At 47.6% G+C, this 19,128-nt stretch overlaps 1 protein-coding gene across 3 annotated transcripts in view; it reads right to left on the bottom strand.

Moving 5' to 3' along the window:
• Positions 1-207: 207 nt before the first annotated feature.
• The window catches only part of LOC109920037 (beta-TrCP), a 31,197-nt gene continuing 12,276 nt past the window's right edge, over positions 208-19,128 (bottom strand). For all 3 annotated transcript variants that reach the window (XM_048618596.1, XM_048618594.1, XM_048618595.1), the window contains 9 exons: positions 17,559-17,655; positions 15,092-15,229; positions 14,819-14,937; positions 13,183-13,432; positions 11,929-12,047; positions 10,767-10,877; positions 9,284-9,362; positions 7,413-7,606; positions 208-5,655 (listed from right to left, as the gene is read on the bottom strand). In XM_048618596.1, the coding sequence (XP_048474553.1) occupies positions 7,445-7,606; positions 9,284-9,362; positions 10,767-10,877; positions 11,929-12,047; positions 13,183-13,432; positions 14,819-14,937; positions 15,092-15,229; positions 17,559-17,655 (1,075 nt within the window). In that variant the 3' untranslated portion in view covers positions 208-5,655; positions 7,413-7,444. The remainder of the gene's footprint in view (positions 5,656-7,412; positions 7,607-9,283; positions 9,363-10,766; positions 10,878-11,928; positions 12,048-13,182; positions 13,433-14,818; positions 14,938-15,091; positions 15,230-17,558; positions 17,656-19,128) is intronic.

The raw sequence follows: 19,128 nt of genomic DNA, 5'->3' as shown, positions 1-19,128 counted from the left end.
GCCCCGTCCTACACCATCCCGATTTCAAACAATACCCCCAAAGGCTGCAAGGGTTCAGAGAGAGGTGGGGGTCCACTTTCTCGCAGGGAGGGAGGATCAGGAGGAAACGTTGGTCAAAGCAATCAATACTGACAGCCCCTAAACTAACTAGAAAAAAAATACATGGGCTTCTGCCCCTGCAGCATGTCCAGCAAGAACAGAGACAAGTGTTTTTCAATTCATTTATTTTCATTCATCATCATCACAGCATCCTGTGCGTCTCTGTTTCACAAGCAGCTTTACCCATTCAAGCTCCAGTTCAATTTAAAAAAAAAACCTTTCAAATGTCACTTCCATTGAAAGTAAGTGAATTCCAGGGGAAATAAATACCTGCTCTGGATTGTGTAGGAATTTGAAATCCCAGTTTCACAGCGTCCATTAAGGTGGTGCAGGGTTGTGACACAGTAAAAGGAGGAACCATTGCCACAGGCAGGAGGGTTAGGAAGTAACCAGGAGGGCAGTGTGGTCCAGAAACACAGCCAAATCACAGACTGTCTGTCCAATACAGCTGATCTAGTCTACATGAGCTGAACAGCTGCAGAATATAGACCCCATCAGAACTTCCAAGGGGATTGGGAGCATATTTCAAAGGATGAATATGCAAGTGGACAGGACCAAACCACAAATTTCAACAAGCCAGGGTCTGGGCCAAATCTCAGCCTGTGAACCGTCTGACGTTGTGAGAAGCTAGAGCCTGCACAGTGGAGCAGGAGAGGCAGCGGAATATTGCGCAAGCTGTTAGGTGCAATTGCAGGATGTTATCTTCCTACACTTCCAATCACCCCAGGGAGAAAAGTTAAAACTTGTCCATGTAACGGAGCACAGCACAGCTGAGACCCCCTTCCCGTGCCCTGCCCCGAGACGATAAATGGTTACAGATGTGGGCATCATCCATCGGTTTCAATCTCCAAGTGAGAGTCTACTCGCAACTTATCCACACCGCTCTCAGCCTCAACAAGCTAAAAACCATGTCTCACAGACTGGGTTGGTCACACACTAACAAAAAGGCCATCCAGCACAACATGAGACACGGCCTGGTGGCTGTTCTGTGCACTGTCCATTAATCACAAACTTATTTCACCTCATGAGAAAGAAACGCCATTGGCTGAACTGGGCAGAGCGATATTTCAGGGCTGAGGGGGGGTGGTGGTGGTTATGTGGGCTGTGGGGGGGGGGGCTCACATCATTTACAAATGCAGGGACCCTCCCGTCGCCTCAGAGCGTTGCATATCAAGGTTTTAGAGGAGAAACAAGGAATTCTCTGGGATTGGTTCCAGAGATGGGGGAACTTCCGTTAGATAGAGACACTGAAGACGGTGTGATTATTCTCCTTTGAGCAGAGAAGCAAGGGGTGTATTTATTGGAGGGTTCAGAGGGAGCAAAGGTTGAGCACAGCAACTGCAGCCAAAGGAAATGTTTTCCCAATGCAGGAAAGGAACTCCGGCTGGGGGCTCACTTGCAAGACAATTGGCAGAAGAAGCAGAAGGAAGATAAGGGGAACTGAAAATAAAGTGCTGTCATGACCTGGAATTGACTGCAAGCAAAAGATTGGGCAAAAATCATTCTAAAAAGGAGCTGGATATAAAACTTTGCAAAGGAAAAATTGGTAGTTCTAAGGAACAAGTCTGAAGAATGAGGAGAATTAGATAGATCTTGCATGAGAAAGAAGCCTCCTGCCACACACACACATGATGGACTGACTGGCCCATTTTCTGACAAGAGGAGAAAATTTACTTTTGCTGATTTGAAATGAGATTGGGAGGAACAGATTTGTTAAAGGTCTTGCAGTTGGGGAGGTGAAAGAACAAAGTTATCACAGAGTTGGCTGAAAAACTCTCTCGTGACCAAACAGGGAGATGTGACCATTTCAGTCACCCTGACCCTATCACAACATGAGACTGCCTTTGCCTCTTTCACCCTACCAGCGGCACTCACTCACTCACTGAGGTAGCACCATCTGGAAATACAAAGTCCTGCTTGGTCCTTCTCATTGAACTGCTTCCGAACACCGTTTGAGAAACTTTTGGTTTCAAATGTGTGATCTTCTGCAGAGACCAAGTGGCCAAAACCAAGGGGAGCCATGGACACAGCTCCCTACTTCCAGCCAAGATGAGAAATCCAAGCTCCATGGCCGTGGGAGTGGGAGTGGGAGGGAGGAATAATAAAGGCCAAGGGTTTGGGAGTGTGGGCAGTGCAACTTGTTCCCTCAGCTGCAGGTGACATTCTGCTCCAGTGAAATGTTTCATGTTATTGTGGGAGCTGGGTTCTCCAGGAAACAGAGGCTTGTGAGGTGACCAGACCTGACGTTATCTAAGGGTTCAGACAGAACAAATGGAGAGAGAGAGAGAGAGAGAGAGAGAGAGAGAGAGAGAGAGAGAGAGCGACAGGGATGACAGGCTGAGATCAGAGAGGCAGGGGTAACCCAATATATCCAGGAGGTGGTGAGCCCATGGGGGCCTGAACAGAAATCATATCCAAGGCTCTGAAAGGGGCATGAGGGGGAAATGGAATCGGAGGATACGTGAAGCTGTCAAAAGGGTGAGAGGAGACCCTAGCATGGGCCCAGATGGAGCGAACAGCCTGTTGCTCTGCTGATGGTCTGAATGGAATGCGAAATACAACACAGGGCCTGATAACCTGACAAGCGAACACCTTAAAGAGTGGAAAACAAGCTGCAAACTCTGGACGAGACACAAAACTCAGCAGGCAGCAATGAAGCCCTTACTGCTCGACACGGAGGCCCGCTCAGGCACACAGCCCCACAGCCCCAGGGAACTGGCTGGCTGTAGCTTCAAGGTGTTGCTTAAAACACAAAAATAAAACGTTGACATTTGAAATCTTTGCACGTTGGGAGAATGACGAACTGCAATTTAATCACGAACCGCATAGCTTAAAAGAATGCATCTTTTGTTTGTAAAAAGACAACATAAATAATCCACAGAACAATATCTTAAAACAAGAAAATGTAGAAAAATAGCACAAATCGCGACCACAGCCAACTGATCACAGGGCCATCTGTATCCCAGGAAGAGGAGGGGTCGCAGTCCTGGGAATGGAGGGGGAGGTGGGGATGGAGGGGGTGGGGGTGGGGGAGGAGGGGTTGGTGGGAGGAGGAACTTGGACTTAAGTGCAGCTGAAATGTGGAGAAATGACACTGATGAGAAACCTGGCATTGCCCAACTGTTTGCGGCTCACATGGTGATCGGGAAACCGGGGGAAGCTACTGACGACCTGATGAGGGAATCAGGGACCAACTGGACTGGACAAACAGCTTTGTTCTCCCTCAGCACGCCACGAGAAGCCTTCCCAAAAACGTTAGGATCCAGGCTCCCCAAGGACCAGACCACAGCTGACCCACATGGGAGACTGGGTCAGCGCTGGATATTTGACTGACAGGCATCACCCTATTTCCCAAAGCAAAGGGCACCGGATAGCTGTCGCCGGCAGTAAACTCCTGACAGATCCCCGGGTTGGATGCACAGTGCACTTGCAGGCTCCTCTCCCACACGGAATTCCCTCCTCCTCATCACCACCCAGCCCTGGCAATGTACCCGCGCCCTGAACGTGAGGTGTGGGTACAGGTCACCCCGATGTTCCATCCTACATCCTCCACAATTCCAAAGTGGCATAATTACCCAGAGTGTCTGGGTACACTGATAACAGCAGCATGCCCTGACATGGTGCGTGGGTACAGTGGCCTTGATCAGAAACTTTCCATAGTGCTGAATTCAGGGGAGAAGGGGAGCAAGCAAACACACTGGAAAAATAAAGGAACACATTTAAACGACCAGCCCCTCCCCACGGCCCAAAAATATCTCCGCAACACGGACCTGCCGTCACGAGACACTCACTACTGAAGCTTGTCCACTCAAAGCCCAAGAATTTCATCAATGATTAAAAGCAAGGTTTTACAGAAGAGACCTTTAAAAATAAACTAAACACGAGGTACTATACACAAACTGTACAAGAGGAACTGTCAATTGCACATTGGCTTCTAGCGACACCACACATCACCTTGCCCTCAGTCGCAAGGTGATGACATACAATTATATAACATCAGGAACGGTGATTACAGTAATGCCGAATCCACGTCTGCACTGTTGCCTTTTCTCTGAGCTCTTCCTCCTATCGCACACACCCTGCCTGCTCCATGTGGGCCATGAGGATTCGGTCACTTCCTCACTGGGACAGGGGTACAGCTGGCCGGGACTCTGTGCACTCCCCTACCCTGGCACACAGCTCTGTTTCCCAAACAAGCAATAGGTCATCGGGTCTTACATCTCTGTGGCTGACTCACAGCCCAGCTTGGCTCTGTCATCAACCTGTGGCATCCATTTGGGGATCTGGTGCTGCTTGGAGGGGGGAGCAATGCCACATCAGATTGACATGGGCCCAGGACTGATCAAGGACAGAGCCCGCCGTGCATCCAATTGGTCCCAATTGTAGGGGTGTGTGTGTGCATGTGCATGTGTCTACGTATGTATATATATGTGCATGTATGCGTGCATATGTGTGCACGTGTGTGTACATGTGTTCCCAGAGTTTATTTTAGTTGCTGCTTTGTCTGTTGACGAGATGGAGAATTGGAGATGATCAAAGGATGACAACCTGATTTCCTCATTACCGTGCAGCGAGTGGTCCCTCTCACTACACGTTCACCGTGCCCGTTATCTTCCTGGGAACCACCATGAAATGGGAGAACATTCCCAGCATCTCACTCTCAGTTGCAAAGTTGCAACATGGGACAGATTCTTCATGTCACACAGCTGAGGAATGACTCAAACCAAACCCAAAGTGTTCATTCTCCTGTTTGGGGAAGTGCACAAGTTGGTTGGGGTTGACCCCCCCCCCCACCCCACAAAGGGGCAACACTGGGAAAGCAAGTCTCCCTCATGTACAAGTGAGGCTCCTTTACAGACTGCGGGGTCTTGGTATCACAGGCCAGCCTGGTTCAAACCGGGCTTTACAGCAGCGAAGTAGGTGGGACATGACCTCGGAAAAACAAGCCTGACTCATCTCACCGTCCCTCCCAGTCCAGGACCTCCTCTCCGATTCCCCTGAAAAATACCCAAAAAATAAAAGGACCTCATTCAACCAGCTTCCTCCAGGGACACCAGGACCAACTCCATCTAAAAGCCTGGACCCTTCTGCTTTCTGGGGCTCAGGGAGCTTCTTCCAACTCTAACACTGAGGAGGAGAAACAAACAGAAGAGGCTGCAACAGTACAGATTTGGTCATTTCAACACAAGATCTCACCAATTTCAGAACCGTTTCTCACTGTTCCCTTTTCACTTTCTCCTTTGTCTTGAAAGTTCTTCAAGAGATCAGTCCGTACAAATTTACAAAATTAACTGGGGCTGCGTTGTGTTACTTGGACATGGAGGTGGAGATCCAGTCGAAACATCTTCCATGGATGCAATGATGTGTAGTGGTTCATTTCTCCTCTTCCTCAGGAACACTGTGAGTCTCCACTGAGCAGACACTCACCACTTGCTGTCCCACATCACCTGAAATGAGTCCCCTTCAGAATGACTGCTTCATTTTATGAATACGTGGCTCAGGATCAATTTTGTTTCTTTTTTTTTTTAAGTGCCTGAAAGCTTTATTTTGGATATCCTAAGGAGAATGAAAGAGAGAGAGAGATTAAAACACAAGGACAATTTATTCCATCAGGGCAAAGGGAGCTGGTTGATGATGCGAGGGTCTAAAAGGACAGGCCTTCGAGCTGCTTGGCCATTTGCCAAGGGCTGGTTTTCCACTGGGACCCAGGTTACAGCTTCAGTTTGCACTGGCCTGAGTGAGACTTCCTAAAGAGTGGTCTCATAGAACAGACAACTGTACAGCACAGGAACAGGCCCTTCAGCCCACAATGTTGTGCTGAACATGACTCCAAATGAAACTAATCCCTTCTGCCTGCCACTGGTCCATAATCTCTCCATTCCTTGCATATTCATGTGCTCGTCTAAAAGTCCCTTAAATGCCCCTATTGTATCTGCCTCCACCACCACCCCTGGCAGTGCTTTCCAGACTCCTACCACTGTGTAAAAAAAAAACTTGCCCCTCACGTCTCCTTTGAACTTTCTCCCTCTCACCTTAAATGCATGCTGTCTCGTATTAGACATTTCAATTCTGGGAAAAAGATTCTGACTGTCAATGCGATCTGTGCATCTCATCATTTTATAGACTTTTATCAAGTCTCCCCTCAGCCTGCCCTGCTCCAGAGAAAACAACCCGAGTTTTTCTAGCCTCTCCTTATAGCTCATACTCTCTAATCCAGGCAGTATCCTGGTAAACCTCTTCTGCACCCTCTCCAAAGCCTCCACATCGTTCCTATAATGTGGCGACCAGAATTGAACACAATGCTCCAATTGTGGCCTAACCAAAATCTTATAAAGTTGCAACATGACATCCTGACTCTTGTACTGACTTCCCCGACCAATAAAAGGAAGCATGCCACACGCCTTCTTTACCACCCTATCTACTGGTGGGGCCACTTTCAGGGAACTATAGAATTAAGCGCCAAGATCCTTCTGCACACCAATGTTGTTCAGAGTTTTGCCATTAACCATATACTTATCCTTAACATTTGATCTCCTAAAGTGCAACACCTTACACTTGCCCAGATTAAACTCCATCTGCTATTTCTCCACCCATATCGGCAACTGATCTGCGTCCCACTGAATCCTTGGACAAGCTTCTACACTATCCACAACTCTACCAATCTTTTTATCATCTGCAAACTTATTAACCCTCCCATCTAGATTTTTATTTCGGTCATTTATAAGTATAACAAACAGCTCAAATGACATAGAGTCTACAAACATGTTAAAATAAAACTGCCAGTATGTGGGAAGTGAACTGTTGAGACACAGCAGACGAATAAAAGATCGGCACCCTTGGTTTGAATCCTTCTGAACTTTTCGATTCGAAAGCCATGAAGGGGAATTGGGAGAAAGCAGGATCGAGGATCAGGTGTGGAGAGACTGAATTGTGAAGCTTAATGGCCTGCTCCTGTCTCATGCTTTCTTCTAAGATTTGTAACGATTACGGATTCTGGGAATCACCAAACACCGACCCAGGGATGGAACAGGATATCAGAAAAGCACGGAGGATTCTGTAGGTGCTCCAGTTAAATGATTGACCATTTGGGTAAACCACGTTAGCCAGACAGCTCCCAGTTCTCAATCCAACTGCCTGGGTGACACCGTCTGCCTTTTTAACAGGCAACACTTCATGGCTGGATTTCAACTGAACTGTTGGGCTCGTTACTTTAACTGTCCTCCTTCAGATCAAGAAACCAGAGCCCCCTTTCTCTAAAGGACAGAGACCACAATTTCAGAGATCCCAGCATGGTCAGCTCTGGCGTTACTTACCGTGACCAATCCTGATGATGGGCAGGCTGCACCTATCTAGAAACATAGGTGTACGTGCGGGGTGCTAGCTGTGTACCGTCACCTTGTTCCAAGGGCACATTCAGAAAATCCCAGATCAGGATGGTGTCATCGTGAGAACTACTCACGATCTGGAACTCATCAAACTGTAACCGGAAAACTCTCCCGGAATGCTCCTGTTGTTGTGGGAACACACAAAAGAAAGGCGCATGAATGGACCAGAAACCACTGACGTCACATTCTGCTGCCGAGGCTAACTCGCTGGAATAAAGCTGGAAAGCCAGGTCTGCGACAGCCCTCAAACCCGCTTCCTCATTCCGGAGCTCAGGACTAATACGACACAGGAATCCCACTTCGTTTCCAAATGCTCATCATTCCAAATCCAAACCCTTTCCCACACAGCTCGGAACATCCTCACATCTTGGCACTCACCATATGCATTTGAGAAATATCTAAAAAGGTTCACATTCCTCAAAGTGAAGACATTTCTCTCCAAGTGTGAAAGGCGACTGGGGTTGGTCAGGAGATTGGAACCCGCCTTCCCATTCTCGACGCTCCCAAACAGGGGAGTTAGCTCTCAAGATCCAGTCTGTCAGACCCTCCCAGAATGAGAGAGGCCACACCCAACATCTTTCCAAACCAGAGGCTCATTTTGTTCAGTCACTCTTGCTGGGAAAAGGCTGCAACTTGCTTTTGGGCTGGGTCCCTTTTATACGCCAGTGGAGTGAGGAGGACTTGGGGAGAGGAAGAACATGTCTTCTGATGATGAGATTACTCCATTCCAAGCAATGCTCATGTGATCCTGGGTTGTCAAAGGGACTGGGAAGTGCAGAGACAGAGAATGTAGACAGGGTGAATCCCACTGTTTCTGTCTGTGATAGAGCCTCAGAGACAATCAGCAAGGTTCTCTCTGCAGGAGAACAGTTATTTGTTTCACAATTTTTGAATAGATCCCGGTAATAAAGGCAGGTTTCTGAGAACCGACTGTGTATTTGTTATGTTATACAGCAAAAAAGAACAGACAGAAGACAGCAAGGACAAGACATTGTCAACAGGACAATGCTGTTTCAAGGCTGCCAGAGCCTAGCAGACCAGTGGGTGGGTGGGGGAGGGAGAGTGAATGTCCTCAGGGGACCATCAGGTCAGCTGGAAACTGAGTGAGAGGCTCTGCAGGCGTGTGCTGTATGCAGCATGGGATAGTGCTGCTGTTCAATGCAACTCAAAACCAAACTGGATGGGAAGTGAGAGAGGTGACAAGATGCTGGTCAATGTGGAAACATTGGAGACACTGCCACACTGAGCAGCAAATAATGTGAGTGTTTGTAACTTGGTGTGGTGTTGACTATTTACAGAGAAATTTATCTTTCTTAGCTGAAACCTCCTTTATCTTTTACTTTGAAAAAATATTGTTGCAATCGAAGTTTTAAAAAAAATACAATGATCTCCGAGATTTCTCTGTGTGTTGGATGCTTTTTAACATGTTATCCGTCTCTACAGGAATCATAATAATTTGCAGATTAAAACTGTCTTTATTCCTGATGTCTATCTAGGTTGTTGCTCCGAAGCGAGTACGTTCTTCAATGGTGAAGGAAACCAAAGGTGTGCTGTTACAAAAGGCTGATACCATTACAGCAAGTCTGCCTTCCTCACAATGATGTTAAACTTCATACTGAGGTTTCTAATGGCTTGCTGAATCTTAAACTGAACTTCAAGTACTCGGACTGCAGACAGAGATAAACCCTTAAGCTTCCTCTTGGACGTTCAGTGTGATCAGACAGCAAAGAGCAGATCCAACATGGTAAAGTATCATCTGCTGAAGGGACAGTTGGCATTCACTCAGAAGTGAGACTTACCACCAACGTTCGCAGACAGAGAGTGCCAGCTGGTGAACGGGGATCCAAAGCAGCAACAAGGTCCCAAACTTTAATTTTACTGTAAAACAAAACAGATCAAGAAACGAATTCATTAAACACAAAGACATAGGTCATCTCACAGTTTGCGATTTTCACCTTCCTCAGCCATCGTCATCTACAGTGTCAGACTTGCCTGTATTCCCCACATAAAAGTGCAGGCCATGTGACTGGGGAACATAGATAATCAATGCAAGTGGCTGGACAATAAGATTCCATAAAGGGACCACATATTTTCCCTTACACACTACACGCTGGAAAATGGAAGTTGGAAGCTGCTGTACAGCTAAAAAAAAAAAGCACCAGGAGGGCCAAGAGGATCATGTAATGTACATTTTGGCTGTACAGGGCAGTGTTACTTTCTGGAGCACTTTACGAGAGAGTCGAACCAGGAGACTTGATGTTAAGGGAAAAGTGCCTAATGATAACCTTGGGATTGGCTCAGCTGCAGTTTGTCACAGATGCGAGAGTGAGAGTGTGCACGACGTGCTGCGACACTCGGATACCTGCAAACAAGAGGCAGATCTCTCCATCTCCAACTGTGAGCGAGAAAGAAAGAGAAACAGGAGACCCGAAAGAAAGATCTTTAACAAAAAAAGCCCGAAGTCCATCCAAGCATCAATAGAATCAATGATCAGCCAGCACTTTGAAGCTAACATTGTGCTCATTACATTCCAAAATCAACAGACTCTCCACTTCATCTGGACTTGAATGACAGAATCGGAGTTTTTCCATCCATAATATTCATCTTAAACAGGGGTTATGCCTGTCTTAATTGTGAATGTGTGTATGTGAACTTTTAAACAGATACAAGTTGTTTTGCACAATTGTAAATTAATAAGCTTTTTTTGTGAGTTGTTAGAGAATATGTTTGTTTGCAACAAATAGAATCATTTCTGTTAATGACAAAACTAAGCATGAATTATTTGTATTCTAAATAGGAGTCTGTCAGGCAAATGGATAAACTTGGTTGTTTCCAAAGGTATTCACACATTTCTAAAATGATAGCTCTACAACCCATTAGGGCAATCGCTCCCCAGGTGCGTTGTGGGAACACTCATGCAGCCCTAACACTTCACCACCAATTCAACCCACTCTGCTGACAAGGCCACGCTGTCAGAGGGTCAGCGCCGAGGGAGCGTCGCGCTATCAAACATGAGACCGTCAGTGAAAATATGAACAGCTCCTTCTTGTCTGTTCTACCATTCGATAAAGATTACATCTGCTCCAATTGTGGCCTGTATCCACTTTGCTCTCTTCAAGATGTCCTGACGGTATAACCACACCCTGGGGTAAATCTGATCATTATGGGACAACTGTGACAGTATTTCAAAACCTCCCTCACTGGAGTCAGGCTCTGCCAACGTCCCATGGATGTGAAAGATAGCGCACGAAAGGATGTGAATGAGTGAAACTTGGTGCTTACCCATCGTAGGCCCCACTAACGATTCGCTTGTTGTCAAAGCGAATACATCGAACGAGTTCCTCATGACCCTCGAGAACCCTCAGACAGGCTCCACATTCGATGTCCCACAACCTGCACAGACCGGGGAAGGATTCCAAACGTCAGCAACTAGAACAGGCAAAGCTCTCCCTTGAAACATGTTCCTTCAAACCCACCTCCCAAAGTCTAAGCTGCTGATTGTCTGTCCTGGTGTCTCCTTAAGATGGCCCAGTCAGATTTTGTTTGATAATGCTGCTGCAGAGCACCTGGAGACCTTTCTTTGATTTTGAAGGTGCTATGTAAGTGCAAGCCCTTATTGCTGGGGCTTTCGGGGGCGGGGGGGAGAAGGTGACCAAGGAAACACGCAACTCCTTTCCAGATCACACCGCAGTTCAGCAGGCCACACTGACACCTCCATGTCAGAGGGATTCAGATCCCCGCACAGCACAAGGGAAACACGAGAGAAAAATGAGATCATCAGCCATCCAGGAGTAGGATAAATGCTCGAATCTATTATAAAAAGATGGCATACATCTGATTGATAGTGATCTGATTGAGTATAGTGAGCAAGAACGTATGAATGGGAAATTGTGTTTCGTCAACTTGTTGGAGCTTTTTTGAAGATGTTATGAACAATATCAATAAAGGAGGACTGATGGATATAGTATACTGAGATATGCAGAAGGCTTTTGATAAAATCCTCCATAGCAGGCTAGTTAGAAAAATTAAAGCTCATCGAATAGAAGGTCATGTACAGAGAGAGATGAATAATTGACCAACAGACAGAAAACAGGAAGGAGGAATAAATGAGTAATTCTCATGTTGGCAGGCTATGGCTAGTGGGGTACCACAAGGATCAGTACTTGGGGTCCCAGGGTTTACAAGCCATTTCAGTGATTTGGGGTGGGGACCAAGTGTTATGTTTCCAAATCTGCAGATGATACAAACTTCAGTTGCGAGGAAGATTAAAAGCAGCTTCACAAGAAGTTGGACAAGCTGCGTGAATGAGCAAGACCATGGCGTTGGGCAGGGGGGGGGAACATGTGAGGTTCTGCACTTTGGCTGGTAGGAAGCAGTAACCTGGTGTGGGGATTGTAGTTTGCGATCAGATAACGAGACCTGTGACAGGCTATGAAAGACGTACCGGATTGTGTTATCAGAGGAACCGCTGACCACGAGTCTGTCCCTGTACTGCAGGCAGGCAATGCCCCGTTTATGGCCATTCAACGTTCGCACAAACTCACAGGAACCAGTGTTCCACACCTAGAGAGACAGAGAGAGAGTGCGAGAGGTGAGAGGTGCGAGAGAGCGAGAAAAGCTGCCAAAACAGTTTACAACAACCCAAACAGCAAGTGTGCAGTTCTTCAAATATCAGGAGGGAATCTGAAGTGAGGAGAAATATCAGAAGGAACATTCGCACTGAGCTTGGGATAGTACTGATAAACGAAAGAACCAACAGAAAGCAGCCAACGGTAAAAGGGTAAGAGCTGCTGCAGTTTTATCTCACTGCTGAGTGCAGAGTGGATACAGAGAGAGCTGGATGATGGCCTTGCCTTGTAAACTCAGGCTGTCATTCAGGGGAGTCTGTTCCCACAAACTTAAGCATTGATTCCGAGCTGACAAGAGCACTCTGCCCTGTCATCATTGGTATCTTACACAAGGTGTCGAAACGTAAAAGTTTCAAACAGGAATGGACAGTTTGCTCTGTGTCCTGAGCCAATATTTGTCTCTGACCCAAAACCGGCCAAAGAGTTAATCTGGTTTGTATCTTGTCACTGGTTTTGGCAGTTTGGTGTCCATGGCTTTCACTCAAGTGGCAGTGACTGCGTTGCACACAGGATAAACTGGCTGTGCAGGAGAACGGGATGCATTCTGACAATTTACTCTCTGTTTCATCATACTCAGGCCACAGGCCATTCACACTTTAGCCCCTTGTGGGCAGGCACAGACTAAAACCAGCGTGGGAGCTTGGCAAATGTAGCACGACACAAAACGTGCCACTTTCCAGATTCCAAGGGATTCTTGGAACTCTTCCCAGTGAGAAAACGTTGGGGGAACAGAGCGATCAACACTGGGAGCTGAGGGCCAGAGACAGGGAATTTGTGATGGTCCCGCACCCAGTCAGTGCCTGGAGGTGCTGGTCTAAAAAAGTGCTGATGGCAAAGGCAGAGCCAAGAGTTGGATAGCGGGCAGCCATCCGGTCATACACTGTCAATACTCAGCAATCAAACCAGGATAGGCAAATGGAGGGGGGTGTCTAACTGAGCCAAGAGCAACAGACCAAGCTGGAGGGCCTGAATGAGCTCGTCGTGTTTGAAGAAATGGTACCTATCTGGGAGAGAACGGGAAAGGATAGATGGACACACCCGAAAGACAGGAACAACAAAATGGATCTTACTTTGATCGTCCGATCTCCTGAAGCCGATACAATGTACTTATCATCGAAATCAACAACGTTGACGGCTGCTCTGTGACCGACCAGGACCCTGCGTAAAGTGATGTCCGTGGACGTGCTCATATCCCACACAGCGATCGATCGATCCTTGGAGCAGGTGACCATCATTCCATTGGTGAAACGGAGATGGAGCACAGCTTCACAGTGATGGATCAGTGTGTTTAACATCTCACCCGTTCCAACATCCCACACTCTGCAATGGTCAAACCCAACAGACAGCGAACAATGGTCAACCAGAGGCGTTCAGCTCGGGGTGGGGGAAGAAGCAGAGGAGCTGGGGGTTAACGGGGACAGGGGGACAGAGGGACAGAGACAACAGTATTGCTGTAGTTGAAACACAGGCCCTTTCACCTGGAGGAGCTTGACTATGAAAGGATGAGTCACTGCGTTCAGAGTGACCTTCTGGCCAGTCACACAGTGCACCCTCACTGCAGTCAAACAGTGCATATCACCAAGAAATAGGAACATCACAAACTACTCCAGCCCTGTAAACCTGCTCCACCATCCACTGACCTGACTACGAGCCAAACTCCAGCACCCACATTAAACTCAACTTGGCTGTTCATCAAAAACCTGACAATAAGGAATTTAACAAAACTCAGCAGGGAGACAGCCAGTCACTCCCTCTCTCCACACTCCCCTCCAGCTCCACCACACCCGGCACTTTTCCCTGCAACCGCAGGAAGTGCTACACCTGCCCCCATACCTCCTCCCTCACCCCCATCCCAGGCCCCAAGAAGACTTTCCACATCAAGCAGATGTTCACCTGCACATCTGCCAATATGGTATACTGCATCCGCTGTACCCGGTGTGGCTTCCTCTACATCGGGGAAACCAAGCGGAGACTCGGGGACCGCTTTGCAGAACACCTACGCTCGGTTCGCAACAAACAACTGCACCTCCCAGTCGCGAACCATTTCAACTCCCCCTCCCATTCCTCAGACGACATGTCCATCCTGGGCCTCCTGCAGTGCCACAACGATGCCACCCGAAGGTTGCAGGAACAGCAACTCATATTCTGCTTGGGAACCCTGCAGCCCAATGGTATCAATGTGGATTTCACAAGTTTCAAAATCTCCCCTCCCCCTACCGCATCCCAAAACCAGTCCAGCTCGTCCCTGCCTCCCTAACCTGTTCTTCCTCCCACCTATCCCCTCCTCCCACCTCAAGCCGCACCTCCATCTCCTACCGACCAATCTCATCCCGCCCCCTTGACCTGTCCGTCCTCCCTGGACTGACGTATCCCCTTCCTAACTCCCTACCTACACTCACCTTTACTGGCTCCATCCCCGCCTCTTTGACCTGTTTGTTTCCTCTCCACCTATCCTCTCCTCTATCCATCTTCTATCCGCCTCCCACTCTCTCCCTATTTATTTCAAAACCCCCTTCCCCTCCCCCTTTTCTGATGAAGGGTCTAGGCCCGAAACGTCAGCCTCTCTGCTCCTATGATGCTGCTTGGCCTGCTGTGTTCATCCAGCCCTGCACCTTGTTGTCTCTCTACACCCAACGTGGTTTGTACACAGCAGCAACGCCAAGGGCCACATTTAGCCAACTTCTGCAAATAAAAACCAGCACACACCTGACTGTGGAGTCTGAGGAACCAGTGATAATCACTTTGTCATCATATTGTAGACACAGCACAGAGCCAGTGTGTCCTGTCAGAACATTCTTACATTCCAGTGTGTTCTTATCCCAAATCTGAGGAGGAAACAATCAGAGATCACCATGCGGTTACTGTTCAGTGTCATTTCCAATTCCCTATTTCAGCGGCTCTTCAGTTCGCCCAGACTGGTGACTGACTGCATTCAGACCATCGGTAAATGCTCCCCCATTCCCTGGCTGGTGCACGTACCTTGATAGTGTTGTCTCGTAGACCACTGATGATTTTTTCATCATCGTACTGTAAACAATAGACACCTTTGCTAGTTTCGCTGTGGCAGTGTATACGTTGTAAACCATGGTGCCCACACCTCCAGTTGGATTCAATGGTCTGAAAGGAGACACAGACTTGCCTTTTATCTGGTCACAGGTAGCTTGTGCAATCAGCTGGTGTTATTTAATCTCTCCAACCCATCACTGACCTGTCTCTTGTTCAAAGTCATCACCAACCTTTACCCCCGACTCAAAATGGTTAAAATCCCCAATCCACATGATTCGTGATAGTCAGCATGGATTTGTGAGGGGTAGATCATGCCTCACAAACCTTATTGAATTCTTTGAAGAGGTGACCAAACACGTGGATGAAGGTAGAGCAGTGGATGTGGTATACATGGATTAAAGTTGGGCGTTTGATAAGGTTCCCCAGGGTAGGCTCATGCAGAAGGTAAGGAGGCATGGGATAGGGGGAAATGTGGCAGATTGGATTCAGATTTGGCTGACCCTTAGAAGACCAAGGGTGGTAGTGGACGGAAAATATTCAACATGGTGCTCAGTTACGAGTGGTGTACCACAAGGATCTGTTCTGGGTCCTCTTCTATATGTGATTTTTGTAAATGGTTTGGATGTTGGAGTGGAAGGGTGGATTAGTAAGTTCACGGACGATACGAAGATGGGTCGAGCTGTGGATAGTGCAGAGGGCTGTTCTAGGTTACAAAGGGACACTGATAGGATGCAGAGCTGGGCTGAGAAGCGGCAGATGGAGTTTAACCCTGAAAAGTGTGAGATGATTCATTTTGGAAGGACAAACTTGAAAGCAGAATACAGGGTTAACAGAAAGATTCTTGGCAGTGTGGAGGAGCAGAGGGATCTTGGGGTTCACGTCCACAGTTCCCTGAAAGCTGCCACCAGGTCGATAGAGTTGTTAAGAAGGCATATGGTGTGTTAGCTTTCATTAATAGAGGGATTGCATTCAAGCGCTGTGAAGTTATGCTCCAGCTATACAAAAGCCTGGTTCGGCCACATCTGGAGTATTGTGTCCAGTTCTGGTCGCCTCATTACAGGAAAGATGTGGAAGCGTTGGAAAAGGTGCAGAGGAGATTTACCAGGATGTTGCCTGGAACGGAGGGAAGGTCTTACGAGGAAAGGTTGAGAGAGCGAGGGCTTTTCTCTTTAGAACGACGAAGGATGAGAGATGACTTGATAGAGGTGTACAAAATGATCAGAGATATAGATAGAGTGGACAGCCAGAGACTTTTTCCTAGGGTGGAGGTAGTTATTATGAGGGGGCATGGTTTTAAAGTGCGTGGAGGTAGATATAGGGGAGATGTCAGAGGTAGGTTCTTTACTCAGAGTGGTAGGGCCGTGGAATGCATTGCCGGAGAGGGTAGTGGAGTCGGCCTCATTAGGGGCATTTAAACGGCTATCAGATAGGCATATGGATGATAGTAAAAGATAGGGGCGGAGGTTAGATTGATCTTAGGATTAGGGTAAAAGTTCGGCACAACCTCGTGGGCTGAAGGGCCTGTCCTGTGCTGTACTGTACTGTTCTATGTTCTATGTCCACCCACTGCCGACGTACCATCAATAACTCGGAGCATGAGCTCTTCCTCTCGCTCTCTCTGCTCATGCTACTCTTCCCATTCTGTAGCTTTTCATTACTGCAGGCTTGCAGCAGCCACAGTATTTTGCTTTCACTGACAATTCCTGACTGCTCCCATCTGCTTGCACAACACCATGGTCTGTTAGAGATAGTAGGAACTGCAGATGCTGGAGAATCTGAGATAACAAGGTGCAGAGCTGGATGAACACAGCAGGCAAAGCAGCATCAGAGGAGCAGAAATGCTGACGTTTTGGGCCTAGACCCTTCTTCAGAAAATGCTGATGCTGCTTGGCCTGCTGTGTTCATCCAGCTCTACACTTTGTTATCTTACCATGGTCTGTTATCTTCCTTTCCCCTGCACGACTGTCAGAACTACTTTCTGCTGAACACCTCACACACTGGCCGTTTGAGAGTGAAGACAGGAAATGGAGACGGAGATCTGGAGAAGGGACGTCAATGACCCTGCTGTAGAACGATGCAGAATACCATCCCTCATTCCTCAAGCCCAGCAAAAACCCCATCCCTACGTTTGTGGGTCACCTTCTCCCTGCTGAGTTTGAGGACTGCGGTTTCAAATTCCATTCCAAAGAGTTGAACAATGCCAGTGCAGTACTGAGGGAATGCTGCCATGTCGGAGGTGGATAACCCCTGGAGAAGCGCTGGAAAATTCTCCCCAGTTTCATCCCAGAAGCAACGGCAGGGGTTGTCTGGCCATTGCTCTATCAGCTCTTTGGGAGATCTTGCTGAAATTAACTGGCTGCATTTCCGTGCCGTGACACGCAAACACCCCCTTCTTTCAACAAAACTCAGTTTTCTCAATGACAAAGCAGCTGCCTCTTACCTCAATGTCCTGTATTATCTGGGGATACAGTGATCTGTAGAAGGAATCTGGAGGCAACATTCCATCAGAGGGCTTGTTTTTGAACAGATACTGGATCCTGCAACGTAAAAAGGTCCATGAGGATCAACGTTTTGACATGAGAATCTCTGCCACTTCAATCAAAAACAGTCCACAGCAAGGCCATTCAGCCCCTCAGACCTTCTACATCATTGAGCAAAGTCAGGTCTGATCCGTGACCATATTCCATTCCTTTCCATCACCTCTCCCAAGTTCATGAAAATCTTGCTGGACTCCCTCAGATTCTTACTGACTAGGGAGTCCAGCGAGGGTTCACCAGATGGATTCCCGGGAGAGGAGGACTGGCATTTGAGGAAAGACTGGAATCAACTGGGCTTGCACTTGCTGGAATTTAGAAGAATGAGGTTTATCGCAGAGAGGGAGCAGCTAGCCAGTTATTTGTAGCCATGTTATAACTGATTGATTCACTGAAGACAAAAACCCACAGGCACAGGCAATACATGTAAACATCAACCACAGATATCATTGCTCGCGAGTGTTACAGCAGCTTCATACCGAGTTATTTTGAGTTGGAAGGGTGACTTTTTAAATTAAAAAGGTCAATGAGATCTTTCTGCTGACAAGGCATTTTTAGAAGCATTTGGACAGGGACATGGATGGGCTAGGTATGAAGGGATATGGACCAAAGACAGGTACACGGGACTAGTTTAAATTGTGAAAACTGAGCGGGGCATGGACAGGTTGGGCAGAAGGACCTGTTTCCATGCTGTAGACCTCTAGGATTACAATGCTCTCTCCATCTTTTTTTGCTGTCAAGAACGAAGCCTTGTTGTACAGAAGCTTTTGTCCCCTCTCCACTCTGCAGTCAAAGTCTGCAAACAGAAATCCTCTCTTTGGCCTTGAGCAGGTACGTGTCTTGGGTTATGTTCATGTTCCAAACTCAGGCCGTTAACCACTTTTACATCATCAGCAACAAAAACAGAAATTGCTGGAGATGCTCAGCAGGTCTGACAGCATCTGTGGAGAGAAATCACAGGTAACGTTTCGGGTCGAGTGACCCTTCCTCAGAACAGGGGCAACAATTAGACACACAGCAGCTTCACCAATCAAAACCAGATCGAGAAGGTTTCTACTCTGATTGTGCAGTGCAACAAATAGCCGGAGCAAGTCATAAATCTGTCCATCACATCTGGCACCTTCAACCCCCTCACTTCTCCGCATTCCAGCTCTTGCTCATTTCACGCAGAATAATATCCTGACCCTCGGAGGGATCATGTAGGGAGACTCCCACTGTGGTGCCCCTGGGTTCAAGCCCCACCTGCTCCAAACAGTGCGCCATGACATTGCCAAGCTCCAGCAACATAGAGGCTCTGGGTCCAAGAGAGGGAGGACAGGAAGGATTCAGACCCTGATTTGACCTTTGATGAGCATCAGTTTAATTCTGCATCTGTTACATACACAAGAACCAGTGAGAGGCTGTACAACAGGAGACATGCCAGCATCTCCTCGATCAGGCACTCGCAGCAGCCTGCAGACCCTGACCCCGACCCCC

The sequence above is a fragment of the Rhincodon typus genome, chromosome 40 (genome assembly GCF_021869965.1).
Source record: "Rhincodon typus isolate 14 chromosome 40, sRhiTyp1.1, whole genome shotgun sequence".
NCBI classification, from domain to species: Eukaryota; Metazoa; Chordata; class Chondrichthyes; order Orectolobiformes; family Rhincodontidae; genus Rhincodon; species Rhincodon typus.
This window is presented reverse-complemented; position numbering and strand designations above follow the sequence as displayed.